The sequence below is a fragment of the Siniperca chuatsi genome, linkage group LG19 (assembly GCF_020085105.1).
Source record: "Siniperca chuatsi isolate FFG_IHB_CAS linkage group LG19, ASM2008510v1, whole genome shotgun sequence".
Lineage (NCBI taxonomy): Eukaryota > Metazoa > Chordata > Actinopteri > Centrarchiformes > Sinipercidae > Siniperca > Siniperca chuatsi.
The window spans coordinates 4,610,099-4,630,541 of NC_058060.1; the positions used below are offsets into that span (position 1 = coordinate 4,610,099).

The 20,443-nt window shown below is 39.4% G+C and overlaps 1 protein-coding gene across 3 annotated transcripts; it reads left to right on the forward strand.

Moving 5' to 3' along the window:
• The first annotated feature begins 1,842 nt into the window (after window positions 1-1,842).
• Window positions 1,843-11,293, forward strand: LOC122866980 (CBY1-interacting BAR domain-containing protein 2-like). Of its 3 annotated transcripts, none has more exons than XM_044177285.1 (9): window positions 1,982-2,190; window positions 2,370-2,607; window positions 2,707-2,775; window positions 4,289-4,390; window positions 6,743-6,748; window positions 6,866-6,970; window positions 7,057-7,170; window positions 9,148-9,354; window positions 9,504-11,293. In XM_044177285.1, the coding sequence occupies exons 1-9, from the start codon at window positions 2,012-2,014 to the stop codon at window positions 9,669-9,671; spliced, it is 1,188 nt and encodes a 395-aa protein (XP_044033220.1). In that variant the 5' UTR covers window positions 1,982-2,011; the 3' UTR covers window positions 9,672-11,293. The 3 variants fall into 3 exon arrangements, with proteins under 3 accessions (XP_044033222.1, XP_044033220.1, XP_044033221.1); XM_044177286.1 differs by having other exon boundaries at window positions 1,985-2,190; window positions 2,373-2,607; XM_044177287.1 differs by lacking the exon at window positions 9,148-9,354 and having other exon boundaries at window positions 1,843-2,190.
• The last annotated feature ends 9,150 nt before the right edge of the window (window positions 11,294-20,443 follow it).

Consider the following 20,443-nt stretch of genomic DNA (forward strand, 5'->3'; position numbering starts at 1 on the left):
AACACGACCTTTGGTTATTTCCCTCCAGGTTACTGCAACTGTGAATAATCGTAGAAAGTTGTAGTCATCTGGACACTGTTTTCAGAATCAATCTATCACTCAATATTTACTACGATGGAACACTCCTGGATGAATGAGGGACTACACCGAACTGTGAATAATATCATCACAGTGAAAAAGAGCCATTAAAAAAAATAAAGGATGAGAATGGGATGCTAGAATAGAACTGAATGTTTTTTCTTACACAATAGATGGCTATCTATTGTTATCTATTAGATAACTTTTGATCTTATTTGACTATAAAAGAAAGCAAAGCAGAAGTTGCATTATTTATATCCACTTTATTTTTTAATAACAACTAATTGTGTTGATTATTTTATTTGGTTCACATTCTATGACCCACCTCCATGGTCAGATTGGGAACAAAATTCGTATTGAATGTAAATGTATTGGTCAGTTTGCTCTCAATTGCCATGAGAGAAAGTGCCTTGAGGTGTTTTAGAATCAGCTTAGTCCTCTGTTCATTTTTAATCCTGGACACCACCGGCGGACTGCTAATGTTATCACTGCAGCTAGCAGGATTTTACACTTTTTTTAATAATAAATGTGTTAACTTAAAACATTTTGCACTTGCAGCATCAGCCTCGAGATTTTTTTTCTTTTTCTCTGTGACAGTGTCAGCCTGTATCCAGCCTCCCTCTACTGTCTGTACAAAGATAATATCTTCCATTAAGTCTGCTGCATGTTGGACGTTCTCACTGACTTTCTATTTATCTTTGAAGTACGCCACTTGAAGGCTGTTTCCCTTTGCTATATGTGTTAATATTATGACATTATTCCCCCTTTGAAAGTAACTAAGTACATTTACTCAAGTCCGGTACTTAAGTACATTTTTGAGGTACTTGTACTTTACTTGAGTATTACATGTTATGCTACTTAATACTTCTATTTCACTACATTTCAGAGGGAAATATTGTACTTTTTACTACACTACCTTAGCTGTAGTTACTAGTTATTTTGCAGATAACAAAAACAGATTACATAAAACATATGATACGTTTATAAAATTAAATGCATTATTAAAGATTAAACCAGTGTTTCCAAACCTTTTTGGCTTGTGACCCCTTACAAAAAAGCAGTGTCCAGTTGGGGCCCTGTGTCATGTTTCAGATGTCTATGAGTTGTTAGAAGTTCTACCAAAGATTAGAGAAAACTCCAAAACATGAATATAAATGTGTGTAGCAGAGCTTTGTTTTGTTTGTTTTTTTCCTTACTACCCTATCTCAACATCCCTCAGATTTATTTTGTGACCCTTTGGAGAGCTACTTACACATTTTTGCATCATAAGAATCTTATAATGTCATACAGTATATAATATCACTCACAGCGGGTATTTTTCTGTGGAAAGAGTAATTTTACTTTTGATACCTTGTGTACATTTTGCTGATAATACTTCTGTACTTTTACTTGAATTTTGAATGCAGGACTTTTACTTGTAATGGAGTATTTTTACATTGTTGTATTGGTACTTTTACTTAAGTAAAGGAGCTGAATACTTGTTCCACCACTGGTCATGTCCTTTGGAAGCAGAAAAAACTGTTGTGTAATTGTGTAGTGTAGTGTTATAACACTATCAATCTGCATTCCCTTTCTCATTTACATGATTTACTGTTTTTAAATGAAAAAAAAAAGTTCAATTGCCTTTGGACACTAAAGAAGCAAGGTTCTTCCACTACACGGACAGTGAATTTGAGGGTAAGATAGGCTTTGGTGCCTCAGTGGTAGTGGTATAAAAATACACTGTTGCAGAAAGCTATGTAAGCTGCAAAATCCTGTGTGTCTTGTCATATCTTGTGTACAGTATACAGAGAATGAACTGACATGGTGAAAAGATATTTTTTCCTTTGTAATATGCAGCACTCCTTACATAATCCTTTATACGGAGAGACAGAAAGACTCCTCACTAATTCTAAGGTCCAGTAGATGGCCATAATAATACTCTGCTGCCATCATGTGGCAAAGAGCATCACTTACACCCTCGCCACAGCTATTACACACCATCTGTTGTTGGTGTTTACATGGCAACAGTCTTCCGTTACCTGGTACAGGTGAGAACCAGGCAAGGCAAACAACAGAGCAGAAGAGCTGTGGGGAGGACAACAGAACAAACATGAACACCCTCTTCTCCAGGTACGAGTCAGTGCTTTTATGTTTCACATTATCCAGAGAGACGATAACAATGAGGCAGTTTTAACAGCTCCTCTGTAAGCTGGGGAGCTTTTGGACAGAATGTTAACAAGCTAGTTTATTTCCAGTATGTTATAGTAAAACACATCCTATTTCCAATGTTTTCTCTTGATTTTGTCCAGCAGGGATGTCCAGGTGAAGAGCATGGAGCAGACAGTGAAACATGCTGAGAAGTACCTGGGTGAGATGTGCACCCTGCTAGCCTCCTACACCAGGAAAACAGCCAAGATCAGAGACAAGGCAGACCTCCTGGTGGCTCAGCTCTTTGACTTCTCCAGCACAGAGGACCCAGAGCTCCAGACTGGCCTGAAAAACCTGGCTGAAGACCTGGCCATGGTGCAGGACTACAGACAGGCTCAGGTCAGGGACACTGTAGTTATCCATGCATCAATGTGTTCTATTTTCTGCATCAAACTCTTTAACGTGGTTGTTGTCATGATGAATGCTTTAATGTTGCAGGTAGAGAGACTGGAGACAAGAGTTGTTGCTCCTCTAAAAGCCTATGGAAACATAATCAAAAATAAAATGGTGAGTTTGGATACAGATGTGTACTTCCGATACTGATATATCTGCATGAAGCTGATGTCAGCTGATTACCATATTGGCCCGAATACAAGACGACCCTGATTCTAAGATGACACCCCTTTTCAAACACTTGTTATTTGGAAAACATTTTTGAAGATGCAAAACACTTTTAGATAATTTCCCTGAGATACTATAAATAGACCTTATCCTTCAAGCTTTTTTTTCTTAAAAGTGAAACAGGAAATACTTAAGCAGAACGTAAATCCCACATTTGTGTAGCTAGTCTTATCAGTCACATACTCACGCTCTCTTGTCAGACTCTTGGAAGCGGTCAAACTTATTTTTTCTGACAGGATTTTTCAGACTGTCTGTCTTTTGAGCTCGTCACCATCGTTATTGTTGGCAACTTGACAGATAATTCAGTTCTCTATTTGTTTCTGCAATAAAAATGTCGGAAGATGTTTTAGTTCCTCCGTTACATGAGCCGTCAGAAGCTCTTGAAGGTTGCACTGGGCAAATGAAACACTTTTAGGACTGACTAACTCTAAAGAGACAGATTATAAAAAACAACATTAATGCAACACTATGTAAGAGCAGGTGTTACGCTGGTATTCTCTCCATTCAAAAAGAATATCTGATGTAGAAAATGCATGATTTTCTAGTCCTCGAACACAATACAGACCCCACTTTTTTAAATGCAATTTCCAGAATGAAAAAAAGTTATATTCGGGCACAATCAGCACAACAACATCATGTGTCAATGCCTTCCAAAACTGTCTGGGGCCCTTTACAAAATTTTCAGATCTGCCACTGCCATGCTTTAGGTTTGATTAGGTTTAGGAACAGAAACTGGCTTAACATGGTTAAAAGACACCACTGTTGGTAGAAAACAGGTGGTTTCCTGTGTCATAGTCACAGGCTGTGGTGACCCAGCCATACACCCTGACCTCCTCCCCAGAGGGTTTGCAGCACTACAATGTCACTCTTCATTCACCTTTATTCCTGACAGACAACAGTCATAATTCATATGGCCTCTATAGGCCTTTGTCAGATAAATCTAGTTTAGTAGCCTGGGGTCAGCACACCAATGTCCCTGCCTTTGCCTGCTGCCGTATTGGTAACGCACCCAATCCCTACGTCCACAAGGCCTGGCTCCAGGAAAGGGCCCCAGTCTCCCTAATCTGAGTGATGTAGCTTACTTCCAAAGTTGTCACTCCATAAGGTTACTGGAATCGCTCTTGACCCCTTGCCTGGGAGCAGCCTTGGGTGAGCCTACCAGGAGCTATTGTCCCCAACAACACAGCACTCAGGGTTATGGGGTTACAGTAACCCCTCCAGCATGTTATGGTGGCAATTCTTAGAAGGGAGGTATACATAAGTAATTTTATGCATTTAATCATCCAGTGCTGTCTTTTGTCTTGTGAGGACAGTGTTACACATATACACACTCCGTTAAAAAGACTGACTGGCCTTAGTTTTGTGTGTTGTGTGATTTGACAGTGTATCTACCTTTCAGATAGATCTGAAGAAGTTCAGCACTGATCTGAACAGGGAGCTGAAAGAGTTGCAGAAACTGGAGAAAATCAGACTGCGGAACCCAGCAGATCGACAGAGCATTGTATCCTTTACATACAGACATTTGACTCTTTTCATCACCACGCATTCATGATAAATTTGTTTAATGGGTCAGTCAGTACAAAATCAAGCCATGCAGCCTAACATTGTTCAAACCCACAGAAATTTATTAGAGGCCAAAGACACGTAATCTGATTGTGAAATTTGAAGAAATTACTTTAAAACAAGACATCCTGAATATTTCCATTTGATGGAGCCATACGAATTATGCAGTCATGTCACTTAGTGTAAACATCATGTAGCTTCAATGAAGAGCTGGAACAAGCTGAAACAGAATATCTATACTAGACAGTGTGGAGTAAAATTATTTTTCCAAACGTAAAAACACTTAAGGGAAAATAAAAGTAGAAAGCTAAATGTTGAGGGGTTAATGCAAATGTTTTTTTAGGTAAAATCTTAAACTGAAAAGTAACTAGTCACTACAGCTGTCACATAAATGTAGTAGAGTAAAAAGTACAATATTTCTTTCTGAAATGTAGTGTAGTTTTCATATAAAGTAACAAGTAAAGTGAGTACCTCAAAATTGTATTTAACTACAGTACGGAAGTGAATGTACTTGTAACTGTTAGCTGCTGTTAGCTAGTTAGCTCTGTCCCTGTCAAACTGGCCACCGTCGGTCTCGGAAGTTGTGTTCGGTTCGGTCCCGGACGGGGGAGCAACATCCATGGAACAAAACAGCTAGCAGAGTGGTATTTGAGTCTGCATATTTACGTGTTTCCTGTAAAAACAGGAAGCTAGGGAGGGTCTTGTTGCGGATATTGATTGGCGTTTAGCCAATAGCGCTGAATGTGCGTCCCCACCACAATGAAGCTAGCATCACCGTCTAGCGTCCTGTGAACACGGCCAGACCGGGCCCACTCTATGACCGGGATGAACACAACCTCCGAGACCGACGGTGGCCAGTTTGACAGGGAATACAGTACTGAGGTGGTTTTCTTGCTGGGTTTGACTCCTGGCACCCCGGGCCTGAGTCAGCTAATAGGACGGCTGGCCTGAATGGTTAACTAGTCACTAACTAACTAGCTAACTAGCTGACAGCAGCTAACAGTTACAATTAGCAGCAGTTAGCGGTTATAATAATAATAATAATAATAATAATAATAATAATGGATTAGTTACATTTATATAACGTCAGCACTTTATCTTGATACCCAAAGTGCTTCACAGTGAAGGGGGGAAACTCACCTCAACCACTACCAACGTGGTAAAGTTAGCTAACGTTACTTTAGTAACAAGCAATGCTATGTGTCCATCAGGAGACTCCTTAAATCACCTTGGTACTGTACTCTGTCATCAAACTGGCCTTATAACATTTAATGACATCTTTATGACATGTCCAAATGGGTCCACTTTACTTGAGGTCAAGGGAATTATTCATGACACAATTATAATGGTCTCATGACAGCCAAAGTCAAAACCAACCACCTGTGACAGTATAATGTAATGTTAACACATAAAGCTAAATAGTTTCTTTAAGTTTGATAATTAGGCCTGTTATGGCATTTTTATGACAGGTTATCTAGTTGTCATAAAAAAGACATTTTTGTCCTAGTTAATGTCAAGTTGTCATAACAAAGACATTTTTATCTTGGTTAATGTCAAGTTGTCATAACAAAGACATATAGGATATTGAATTATCACATGCAATTTTTTGCAATTTATATTTTGCAAAACATTTGAAAATATCTCATATCTAAGGTTTGCTATTACAGAGGTAAAGGGGGAAAAACTTTCAAAAGTAAAGTATGCAAAAGTATTTCGTTACATCAACATTATTTTATCAAAATTATGAAGCCATGCCATTTCAAATACACGCACATACAAGAAAATTCTATATTTTGGGATATTTGTCTAGCTGCATGTTGGTGCAGTGGTTAGCTGTTGCTTCACATCAAAAATATGATTTTGGTTCACATCCACCAGCTGGCGGATGGATGTCTTATTTATATAAGGAACAATGACCTAACTTCATATATATCAGCATAAATTTTATATCTTATAAAATAGATATGTTGTACTGTATATGTCTGTAAAAAAAAATATCTTGGTCATAAATAAAAATGACCATTTTACTATAATTTGAAAAATATGTGGTATACAGTATGTATTTGGTATATATGTGACTTATTTTAGTTATGGATATTGGTGAGAGACATACATTGACATACTATATATATTATATATGCAATGTACATATATGTGCTTATATATCTGTTTTTTTGTATGGGACAGTATATGTTATATGACTTTCGCATGTAGTCATTATTAAACACGTTTGCAACTTACAATTGTACACAATTACACTTTAGAATATTTTCTTGACAAGACCTTTCAGTCTCAGGTAATGTAAATGATTATATTAATATTTCATGAATATCATCACATTACCGACCCTTCAAGCAGCTCATACAGACTGTGAGGTAACGCTTTGTGTATTGTATTGTGTGTTAATTGACAGGCAGAAGTAAATGCACAGAAGGCTTCCAACAATGCCCAGCACAGTATCAGACAACTGGAGGAGACCATCACAGACTTCCAGAGACAGAAGCTGGAGGATATCAAAGTCAGCCTCACATATACTGTACACATACATCCTCCAGCAAGAATCAATATCACACTGACAACAACCATTTCTTTGTTTTTTGGCAGAGGATTTTCACAAACTTCATCACAGTGGAGATGCTCTTCCATGCTAAAGTGCTGGAGGTCTATACACACACATACCACAACCTGGAGGCAATGAACATTCAAAAGGATCTGGAGGTAGCCTATGCTAATTATACAGCTGATAATACCTGAAACAAAAATGTGTGATTACTGATGTAACTAAAGATTCTGGATGTGCCACATTCTGTTTACTGCCACATTCAGCATATCAACTTTATAAGATGATAATGTCAAATGGTGTAAAAGGATTTCTAAATTAGACCTAGTCATGGAGATTTTGCTCATGTGATAAAGCATAATCTGGCAATAGAGTTGCAAAGTGAGAGGACCTTTTAGATAGAAGATAAAAATGGGTATTGTAATATTTAGAGCAGTCAGCCATGCCAAATTGATGGAAAGAACATAATATTGCAGAAATGAAGTTGAAATAATTGAAACTGGTGGCCATAACATAAACTTATGTGGCTGTTACATTATACAGGAGAGTTCCAGGTTTCTATGTTAACTAACATTGAGGATATCATTAAAAGAAAAAACAAAATAAGTGGGAATACAGAATGGGGAAAAACACTTCTGGAACCAGCAGCTCCTCACACTTAATTTCCTCTAGTCCCTCACATTACCTTTATAGGAAGCCCTTTATGTCTAAATTATTCCTGACTGTTAGAATTTAAGTGTTTTCTAAGAGTGTTACTACAAATGCTCTTGCTCAGTGCATTGCGATCTACCACAGTGCCATTTTTCATACTACTACTGGATGGCACCAAAGCAAAGAATTTTCTGATCCTACACTGGAAATTCAACATTTTGGTATTTATAATGTTACAAAAATGACTGGGAATCGGCTCTTTAGCCGTGTCTAGGCTATGATCACTCTAACATAAAGTGTGCATGTGTGTGTAAAAGAAAGTGGTAATGACTAAAAGTGGTTGGTCCCAAAGGGAAACAAATCTGGAAGTGGTCAGTTTGACAGTTCTCAGCAAAAGACAAGTAGGCATACAGGTGTAGTCTCTTTCAGTCCAACAGCAGCTCAACAAAGTTGACACAATAATGCTACTATTCATGAGTACTAAATACACATAGCTAGTACGTTGAAGGATTACGAGTTCAACATAGAAGAGTTTGGCAAATTACTCACTCTTGTGCAACATTAAAGAAGCCAGCATAATTATACACAAGCATTTATTTAACAGATAACCAAAGCCAAAAACACACAATAGGAAGACTAACTCTAAATAAAGGAATGTGTGTATGTTTCTTTGTTCTGCCTCCGAACTACGGTTACAATAATAACCTCAACAGTCCTTTGCTTAGCTATTATACACTCTATGCTATGCACAGTTGTTACGTTACCCGTCCATGGGAGGGCAAGAGAGGTGGCTTTGGTGCTACTGTTAGCTGGCGGTCAGTCTGTCATAGACGAGCCAAGCTGGGAAGAATTGTGGTTCCGCTGTGGAAGAGTCTTTTGCTGTGCAGTGTCCGCTTGTAGAGAGGAAGCCGTCGCTCCGTCTGTGGTTGTCCTTACAGAGTTAACAGCTCGGCGTTAACTTGCTTTGTGCTTCTTAAAGTTAGCTAACAGGCTTTGTGCAATGGCTGTTGGCACTAAACTTTATTGCTGAGATCTAACAGTAGATCAGGAGACTTTGGTTCTGCTGCGTGTTTCTGCTCCAAGCAGATTACACGGCAAAGCCAGGAGGACAGAGTTCAGGTGGTTGTCTTCTGGTGAGCCACACTGAGAAGGAGAAAGCCACAGCTGTCTGCTGCAGTGAAGGATTCCAGGAGAAAGAGAGGCAGAACAAATGATCGCTGATGGCCAATGCTTTGTTAACTGAACTTTTGTTAGGAGACTGCATACTCTTTTGTCCCACAATCCTGAGAGCCACTGAACAATCACCCAATTCATCTGTGGAGTCCCAACAGTAGATTTACTCCAAAAAAGGACAGAGTCACAATTGCAGTTTCAAGCTTCATCATCAGGCAATAACGATAGTTTTAAAGTAAAGCTAAACGCTTGAAACTCTGTCTTTGTGCTGTTTTTGGAGTTAGCATGACACTGTCTTCCTTACTCCATAGCTGTTCAATGGACGTATCAAGGTGTCCGACTCTCCGGCTGGGCGCCTGGACACCCCTCTGAGCAGTTACTCTTCTCCCCTCATGAGCCGCTACCCCAGTCCTCCTCTGGCCTCCCCTAAAGGTCAAAGCCTCAGGTCAATGCTGGCCTCTACCACAGGCCAAAACCACAGACAGCAACACAGCCAATACCCAGACACAGCCAGGAGGGTGAGCCCTAATGTTACCATAGTGACAGAATGAGAGTGCTTGTTAAGGATAAGACAGAAACTTGAGTTATGCTCTGTTCAGTTTTGAACTGCTGTCCTGAACGCCATCACTCAGTGAACCTGAGAATTCTCACCTTATTTCATTTGCAGTCTCGCAGCACCTTACAATGTCAGAGAGGCGTGGAGGAGGAGGAAGAGCTGGTGGAGGAAGAAGAACAAGAGGAGGAGACGTATGAATCAGAGATAGAGGAGGGTCAGCACACCAGCAGGCAGTCTTATGCTGCTCAATATGCCAAGATGTGCAGATGGCAAAAGTAACAGCCTGTGCACAGAAAAGTACACATATACACAGACACAACTTATACACAGTGCTGCGTAAATGGTGTGTTATGTAGTTTCTTCCATACTGAAATAGATATGCTGGTGACTGTACAGCTGTCTTTCCATCAGCACATCTTTTTATTACTGTTGTCACCAGGTGCAGTCTTTACAAATTATGTTTATACAATATTAGTAATGTAACACTGAATGCACTGAAAAGTATGTTTTGGTCAGGTAGTAAGTGCTTTATTTGCTTCCAATCTCCGCTGGAAAGGAGTCAGCAGACAAAATGACAAGTCTTGCAAGTTGGAGATATGAAGAAAAACTCACACCTACAGTATCATAATGAGGTGCTAGCTCACAGGTAGACATCAAATAAAGAAGTGGGTAACAGCACACATAACACAAATGCAATATTTTTGTTTGAAGTTCAAGAAATCAACATTTCGGCACATCTTGACTTTATAGACTACATTTGACTAACATAGATTTAAATTCACTGGTCAGTCAAAATTAACACAGAGTTCCTTGAAGATGTAATTTATAGCAAAGAAAGACCTCCATCATGATTTTCTGTATACGCTCCAATTCCATTTATAATACGTGATATTGACAGGAATATTATAATATTATAAAGCATTCGGTCGAGACCTGTTCTATAGGAAAAGTGCAATGAGATAACTTCTTTGGCGCTATATAAATAAAATTGAATTGAATTGAATGCATTATTTGATTTTCTTGTAGTTTTTTTCTAAATAAATACAGTATATATGTTGCTAAATGCTTATTTTGTATTTTTTCCTTGTAAATCTTGATATTGTACATGTGTATTACACATTGACTTTAAGGATATTTTTCTGTCTTTACAGATTTTTTTTTGTTACATCCAATGACAACATTTTTTAAAATTTTGGCTTTCTGAAATATTGCATGCATGGCAAGAACAATATGGTTAAGGTTAGGGGAAGATGGTGGTTATTATTGTAGGACTGTGATAGGCCAAGAACTCCAGTCACCTGCATAAAAGTCATATGTGCTACACATTCATCCACCACCCCAACCTCTACACTCTTATTTTCCACCTCGCTTCATAAAGGACACACTACTTCCTGCGTTAGCACTGGACATAAATTGTGAGGTGCAGAATCATCCATTATGGACGTAAAGTCACGGGATACCAGGCTGGTGTTTCTATGTTGATACCTTGTGAGCCCTAATTTGAACCTGCTGTCCTAGACACTATTTATGTCAAATAATTGCTGGCTTTTATCATGAAGAAGGCTAAATGTGCCGAAATGTGGATTTCTAGAACTTGAAATAAAACGATTGCATCAGAGTTATGATTTTTATAAAGTCTTGCAAATAATGTTTTTGGAGTATCCCACTTGCATTTTTGTTAATGCAAACATCATATCCCAGGTGCATATGTCCAGATAAGCCTTTATACTTTTATATATGCTGCATAAAAGCTTATACTATTATATAAGCTTTTATACAGGTTTCTGTTCACCGGATGCTATCTGCACATGCATATTTTCAACTTGACTGATGTAGTAAAAAAACAAATATGATATTATAATGATTTACTTGTGAGAAATAAATGAGTATTGTTTGCTGTGTCCAGAGTCCATTACTGGCTCATCATCAGGAGCTGATAAGCAGTGAATGGTACACTTCTTATCTACATCCCTATGTTGCAAATGAAATCAAATCTAACTCATGTCAAAGCATTGTCAAGCCTCATACCACTGGCCTACTTCTCATGTGTATGTGATCTGCTCAGTCTGCTCCACAACATGAGCAAAGAAATGTCTTTGTCACAACAAACAGCCTGTTCTGTTATTATTATTTCCACAAAAGGTCTGGTCCACTTCCCACTTTAGGTGTTGAGACTGTGTGAAAAGTTAATGAGGTGCCTGACAGCCTTTATATTTTTGTTTTGTCTCATTCAGAACTGGATTGGAAACTACAAGAAGGTCCTTTGAAGCTTCTTCTGAGCCTTAGGCCTTCAAAGCGAAACTTCACACACAAGAGCTGTCTCCATACAATCTTTTTTTGTAGGGACAAAAGTGAGATTTTTAAAAGATGCTTTTAGTGCAATGAGATAACTTCTGTTATGAATTGGCGCAATATAAATCAAATTGAATTAAATTAAATAAATATTGTGAAGGTGTCCAAGCTTGAGGCTTTGGGTGTGGAAATGGCCATTTGACCGCTAAAAGTCCTGCTTAGAGGTGTATGAACTGAACAGCAAAGGAGCCAATGACTTCTTGACTCAGCACATACAGTGAACAATTTTGCACTGCATTTCAAAGGTGATATTGGTTATATGAAAATCCACAAAAATTGACGTAATAGTGCAAAGATACCAAACCTGACCAGTGATGACATGTTTAGCCGCACGTCTTCATTCCGCTGCTGGCTGTCGAGGTGGTGTCCAGCAAACGATGTGGGCTTTGTAGATAATGACAGCCTTAGTACTGCGTTTATCTCATTATTAGATTCAATTTGCTTTTGTCAGTGTACATAAACCCACTCACTGTTTTAACCACACCCTCGACCTTGTTCTGGTATAAGGTATTGAAATTGAACATTTAATAGTCTTTCCACAGAATCCTTAATTTTTGGACCATTATTTAATAACTTTTGAACTCTTATTAATGAACTACACGCCATTAGGCAAAAACTCCTACTCTAGATGTCTATCTGATAGTGTTGTTGCTAAATTTAAGGAAGCGATCCCGTCTGCATTTAATTCAATGCTATGTCTCAATATAACAGAGGACTCCTCTGCTAATTTCAGCTACTCCCAAACTGACCATTTTGTTGATAGCGCTGCAGGCTCACTGCGATCGACACTCAATTCTATTGCCCCTCTAAAAAAGAAGATAAAACAAAGAAGGTTAGCTCCATGGTATAACCCCCAAACCTGCAAATTAAAGCCAACATCGTGAAAACTTGAAAGGAAATGGTGTTCCAACAACCTGGAAGAATCCCGTTTAGCCTGGCAAGATAGTCTTAAAACATGCATCAAGCTCCTCTCCTGTGGAATCAGATCCCAGTTTGGGTTCGGGAGGCAGACACCATCTCCATATTTAAGAGTAGACTTAAAACTTTCCTCTTTGATAAAGCTTATAGTTAGGGCTGGCTTGGGTGAGTTCTGAACCATCCCTTAGTTATGCTGCTATAGGCCTAGACTCCTGAGAGACTTCCCATGATGCACTGAGGTCCTCTCTCCTCCTCTCCCTCTCCATCTGTATGCATTTTTATCCCATTAATGCATGTTACTAACTCAACATTGAGGGGAGGGCCAAGGAGAGCGTGATTTACACATAATCTGCATAATAAGGCGATAATGTCTGCCTCTGGCATCACTGCAAACCTATGGTAATGGCTTCCACGAGTTCACCGGGATCTCTCAAACAGCAAGTAGGCCTGTTTCTCTCTGCCGTTGTTTTATCACATAGAACCGAGCTGGTTAAAATTAACTTTTAACTGATGCTGGTTTGGCAGAGGGCCGCTGAAACAAGGGCTAACGTTAGCTAATAGTGACAGCTAGCTAACTTTAGGCTCTATGTGAACAAACAACGGCAGAGAGTAACAGACTTAAGGTTTGGGAGTTAAATAAATTGTTAATTAAATTGACATGTTAAAATCTATTTACAGAATGGAATATTAATACTTTTGAAATGGGATATAAAATTTGAAATGAAATATTGACTTTACCAAGGAAATATGGACTGTGCAATGGACAAGAAATTAAGTGTATGAAATATATGAAGGTGACAAGAGCAAAAATTAAATGTGACATGCATAAATTATGTAGCAGTGTTGTTTGAATGCAATGCACAATATAAAGTCCAGATTGATAATAGATATGAATGTGACAAGTCCAGGGAGTAAATGAAGGATGTGAAAAGTAAAGTCCAGTTTGATTTCATAATTAAATATCCTGAGCCACATATTCTTGGAAATGTAAAATTAAATGAACAACTTCACATTTTACAATCACAGACTGTAAAATGCCTTTTTTTAAGAACAGAGAAGAATATAAGGGTGTAAGTGTATCATTGAGCGTCTGCTCTGCTATGCATCTTTTCCATTTTGCACTGATTCTGTCACCATCATGGACAAGGAGAATACAGGTAATCATTCAGGGGTCTTGACACCAAAGCGATGCATAAATCTTGCTGATGCTGATCTACTTATAGCTCCCAGAAAGAAAAAGTCCCCCCCCCCTAAAAACCTGACTGACTTTCTGGTCAAAAGGCATGGGCTCCACAGTATGAATGGGATGTGGAATATTTTTGGATATCGGGATACTTGTTTGACCAAGGAGAGGTCTATCTTTACACAAGAGAAGCTGATGAAATGTTCCTTCGTGGAACTACCACACACATTCGTTTTTTTGCCAGAGACTGGGATCATTTCAGAAACAAAATTTGTGAAGAACTAAGCAACTCGAAGGGGGTGTACACAGCACAATGGGATGGAACTATGCCTGGAGAGACCTATTGTGTAGAAACAGTCCCAAATCTAATCTAATCTAGATTAGATTTACCTCTAAATCTAATCTACCTCTTAGATTTAGAGGTAAATCTAATGAGGCGTTTACCTCATTAGATTTTTACAATCTAATGAGGTAAACGCAGTACTAGGCTATCATTATCAACAGCCACATGAATATTAAAATCACCTACAATAATTACTGTTGTTACTACAATAAAATTTTTAAAAGTTTTAAGGACTAAACGTGATAAGAACTCTGAGAATTCATTTAAAAATTCAGAATAAGGACCAGGAGCGCAGTACACTATAACAAATAGTCTTTCACACCAAACCTGGAAAACATGACAGCCAATTCTAAGAACAAGGCTTTCGAATGAGTTATAATTTAGTTTAGGTTTACGGTTGAGTCGAAAATGGCTGCAACTCCCCCTCCTCGGCCGGTGCCTCAAGAAATGTGAGTATTAATATGACTGGGTGGAGTGGATTCATTTAGGCTAACATATTCTTCATGACCCAGCCAGGTTTCAGTAAGACAAAATAAGTCAATATAATACTCTGATATTAAATCGTTCACTAGTACAGCTTTAGATGACAGAGATCTGACGTTTAAGAGTCAACATTTAATTCTCCTATTCTGTTATGCTATTTCAGTGGTGGTAGTTTTGATTAGGTTTTTATGTATAGCTCCTCTTCAGTAAAATATATTAGCCTACATAAAATTGCTGTGCAAATTGGTCATTTAATACATGAATCATTTTTGTGTTTTTTTGTTTTGTTTGTTTTTTGTGTGTGACTTATTTACAGCCTCACTGACTGAACAATTCACAATTCAAGTGGCTCACTTGCCTACATTAATGACAGACGTATAAAACAACAGGCCCTCTTTGCTTGTGTTGGGTGGATGGGTGTGTGTGTGTGTGTACCAAATGGGTGCTTGAATCCAAAATGTCGGCTATTGCCGAGGCTGCGTGTCATCAGACAAATAAAGGAAATTCAAAATGGCGGCAAGGCCATGTTTGATAAAGTTTGTTAAAAGTCAAATTGGAGTGGATGTGTGAAGTGTGTAGGATAAATGGTGCGAGGTAAAAAGAGAGTTAGTTAGCATGCAAAGACTCTGTGTGAAGCATAACATTAACTAATATCAACTTAGCATGTGGCTACCAAAAGAATCTAGCAGTGAAAACACACCACAACAATAAAACTCAATTAACCAAATAAATACATATACATTCACAAAAGTAACACAGTCCTGTGTATAGCCAAGTACACTGTTAAGCTATGAGAAGCTATATAATGCCCAGTTATAGGTTTAGTGGTTACGTTACCGGTACGTAAAAGAAGAAAGGTTGCTGTAATTGTGCTGCTGTTATCTGGCAGTTCGCATTCCAAAAGTCCTGTGCTGTGCAGTGTCCGTTTGTGCAGATGGAGGAACAGGTCGCTCTGTCTGTTGTTCTCCTTGCAGTTAGCTTGGTGCTAACTTCCTTAGTTGCTTCTTAAAGTTAGCTGGCCGACTTTGTGAAATAGCCATTATTATGCAGGCTCTCTGCTGCTGTATGTGAGAGGGTTAAGTTCTGCTGTGTGCCTGCTGTTAGCAGGCCCCACAGAGAGGGAGACAGTAGCAGCCATGTCCAGCATGTGAAGAGTTCTTGGAGCAGAAGAGAAAGAACAATGGCTGCTGACCCCTTTTTGACCTGGTGACATCCTGGGTCACAGGTCAGACTGACGAATGGTAGCTGAAAGCTGGTGTTCACAACTCCGGGGATTCTGGGAGACTGAATTCAATGGCTCTCCTTTGTTTACAGAACAAAAGAGCATGCTATCTCCTAATAGAGTTAAAGTTAGAGTTCCACAAATGAATGAAAGTTAAATGGTGGAGTGCCAGTGGTCCCAACACCTGATGGTTGCTATATGAATTGTAATTGTCCAGACAAAAACGTTCTTGAACTCTAAGCTGCAGGTAAGCTAATGACAGAGCAATAGCCCTAATGTGTTTTAGTGAAAAACATTGAATGTAAACAAAACTGTTAACACTGAAAACTCCACAGTGTACTTACTACCTTTTGACCAATTGGTTAATTTAGCAGAAATTAATAAATAACAGTCTTCATAATCAGTTTTTCATGTCATCTATCAAGTAGAAATATCAAACAATTGCTGTTTCATCATATCATTAAATATTTTCTCCCTTTTTGTGTGATTGGTTAAGACAATAAGCAATGTCAAAATATCCCGTTGGGCTCTGGTGTTGGGACTCCACAGATGAATTCATTTATTTGTGTGATTTTTAACTGAACTTTCATTAGGAGACGGCATGCTCTTTTGTATTCCAAAATCTCGAGAGCATTTACAGCGCCCATCGGTCAGTCTGACCTATGACCCGGGTGTCACCAGGTCAAATAAAGGTGTAAGAGATCATTTGTTCTCTCTCTTTTCTCCTAGCTTCGCCTCCAGCACGCAGTAGACAGTTGTCTGCTACCACCGCCGTGTAATCTGCTTGGAGCAGAAACACGCAGCAGAATCAAACTCTTTGACCTTATAGCAGCAACACAAGAGCCTACTAGATCTCTGCAACAAAGTTTTGCGTCAACGGCTATTGCACAAAGCCTGCCAGCTAAACTTTAAAAGAAACTAAGGAAGTTAGTGCTGAGCTAACTGTAAGGAGGACAACAGATAACAGGCTGGGTTCCACCCATATGCATAAACGGACACTGCACAGCAAAAGACTGCACAGGACCGCAATTCTTCCTTGCCTGGCCCGATCACAACCAACGGACCACCAGCTAATGGAGCAACACGTCCAAAGCAACCTCATCTTCCTTTACGGACTGGTAACGTAATCACCAAAGATGTAACTGGACATAGCATAGAGTAACAGTGTATATAGCTAAGCAAAGGACTTGTGTACATGTGACGTTACTGATGTGTTTTTATTGAGGTTTTATTGTTGTGATCTTCTTCATGGTTAACGTGAGGTTATTATTGTAACCGTAACTTAGTTCTCAGCCCCCTCTAAGTTGATGTTAGTTTATGTTATGCTCCACACAGACAGAGTCTTTGCATGCTAACTAACTCCTTTTAACTTGGCACCGTTATCTTAAACAGATCATACACATACGGCTCTAGTTTGGACCTTAAGGACAACCACACCCGACGGAGAGAAAACCACATGCTTTCTTGTTCTGACCACGTGCACTTGTGCATGCGAGACATATGGAGGCAGAACAAAGAAATATACACACATTCTTGTGTTTGACGCCATCTTAGATCGCGCACACACACACACACACACACACACACACCCCTTTGTTCTGTAGTTTTGCGTTTAGAGTTAGACTCCACATTGTGTGTTTTTGCTTTGTTTATCTTTTAAATAAATGCTTGTGTGTAATTAGGCTGGTTTCTTTAATGTTGTGAGTAATTTGCCAACCTCTTCTATGTTGACCTCCAAATCCTTCAACCTACGAGCTATTAATGGTAATTTTGGTTATAGTTTATAGTAGAGTGGTGCCCCCAAGGACTTTATTAATAAAAGTTATTTATGATCTTCTGATAGCCATAATTAATTGGTTCTCCCTGTGTTCCTGTGGTTTCCTTTTTGTTCTTGGATTCCCTCTGGATTTAACTTTGTTGGACTTCTTTATTTCTTTGTTGGACTCTTTTCATGGATTACATTTTGTCGGCCCAGGCTATTGGGCAAGCCGGCCATGGCTGTGAATTTAACTGTACTGTACTGAATTAACTTCTGGCCTCAAGCAAAGCCTCCAGACTGCTTCACTTTCTGCTAGCCACCTGCACCCTAGCCTACTAGCCTCCAGCCTGCAACCCGGGCTATTAGGCTCGGGATCATGAGCCTGCAACCTGCCTGTCCGGAGTCGGCCAGCAATCAACCTGCTAGGCTCCAACCTTCATTCCGGCCTGCTAACCAGCCTGCACCTCAGCCTGTTCTGTCTGGGAGCCACATTCGGGGAATACCTCCAGAGGGAAGCATGGTTCCCGCTGACGTCGTGCCTCAACGCTGCCCGGCGCTACAGAGACTCAACCACCCAACGCCACAGTGATGTTTTCAGTCCTACCTGGTCCCAGTCGGTGGCCCGGCCAACTCCAGCTCCTCATCTCCAGTCGGCGGCCCAGCCGACGCCTGCTCCTGAGCTGCTGCAATCACCAACTCTGTGCTGCAGCAGTCCCTTGAACTTTATGTGCTGCAGCACACTCCTGCCTCTGCTGGATCGCAGCAGCCATGTTTTGAGCCTCGTCTCCGGTTTGGCCGCTGCAACCATCCCCTGCTCAGGTTGGGCCGCAACAGCCTCCTGAACTCCCAGAGCTGCAGTGCGCTCTAGAATCCCCAGAACTACAATCACTGGCCTCTGAACTGCTGCTAAAAATTCTATGTGGAATTTGCATTTTGCTACTGTTCTCTCTCCCCCCGGCAGCAGATGGCCACCCAGCCTGAGTCTGGTTCTGCTCGAGGTTTCTGCCTCTTAAAAAGGAAGTTTTTCTTTGCCACTGTCGCCAAAGTGCTAGCTCTTGGTGGTAATTGTTGAGTCTCTATAACGAGTACGGTCTAAACCTGCTCTATAGGAAAAGTGCAATGAGATAAATTCTGTTATGAACTGGCGCTATATAAATAAATTGAATTAAAGTATTCACTAATGTAACTTCATTAGCAAGAATGCAGTTTTGCAGTCAAAGGCTCTGTATAATCAAGCACATAACAGACCAGGTGCTCATTAAAAGCATTTTCAGTCTAAGATGGTTTTAGGCCAAGTAGGGAAAATAGGATTAAATTATATTGGTCTCATCGTCTACTGTATCTGCTGTATTTTCACTTAGAGCCACCTGTAGTGCTCTGTTGACTAACTCTGTGCGTGTGAGACACAGAATGCGTGGGGTTTGTAGAGGACGGGTGTGCCTGACAACTGTGAACGAGTTGAAATACCATGAATAGTATTGTCTAAACTCAATAGTAGTGACCATCCACGTCTATTGCTCTTGATGTAATTTTGCATGTGAAAAAATTAGTCAGTGCGGTCAATGTATCATTTAATTATTCCATTCAAATGAAAAACGGAAAAATGCGTCAGATGTTCATTTTTTGTAGGATTTAATAAAGAAAAATGGCCGTGCGTTTTCTTGTTTTTGTCTTGAAATGGGTAATGTAATAAACAAGAGAACCAAAACCAAAGAACAAGTCTTATTTCTGATTTTCTGTTATTTTGTTTTGTAGTGTGATCTGCAGCGTACACTTACCTCGCAAAGCACGCTCATTCACAGAAAAAGTTTGTAAAGCATTTTTGAAATTGAAAATTAAGGTAAATTTTAAGGAATTTGATGACAGGAGGATTGACAAGGATTGTAGCCTGAACATAGGAGAGACCAGGTGCACATAAATAGCGTTTCCCACATTGTGCAAGGTTTCCTGCATTTAAACCATTAAATCATTTTCCTTCCTCATCGATATGTTTTTATGGGAGTTTAGACAGTTATCTTGTGATGCACCATGAATAGTTAATGAGGAGACAATAAATTGACTCTTTGATTTGACACGCTTACGTCGTACAGTGGCATCTAGTGGCCACGGTCGTCAAAGCAGCTCCATTAGTAATTTAATACCTGTATAATTACTCCATGACATGGTGGGAAGAGAGTTTAGTGACCAACCCTAGATGTCTTACCAAAACGTCTTGTTTGGTGAATCAGTTCTATTTGTGACACCCAGAGTCACTCATCACCACCAAAAGTCCAGTTCTGATCATCCTCACCTTTGTGGTGGGGATTATGTAAAAACTCTTCTCCCCCTCAAAACAAAATGTGATGATGTGTAACTTTTTTAACATAAAGCTGAGGTTATCTCATTATCATTACAATGCTTGGCCTACTGCAGCCTATACATGGAGATATTTCTGGTCTAATAATGCCTATATAATTATTATGCAGGCTACATGCCGTCTGTCAACACTGGTGAACTGGATAGTAAAGGTTTATATTTGTCATAAACACTGAATCTACTCAGAAATCATTAAAATGTCTGATAGTATTCCACTTTTTTGCTCTCTGCTCTCCTGTGAGGTGCCTGCAGCAGTCACTTTTAGCGCATGCACATGGTGAAGAAGAGTCAGAAATCCACAAGTCTGGAAAAATCTCAGAAACAGAAAAGATTATTTTTTTCATTTAGATTTTCTATTTTATCTGATTACTCACTTCAATATGAAAACAGGTATTTTCCTTTTTTGATGCCCACAAAAAAACAAAATTCTGACCCG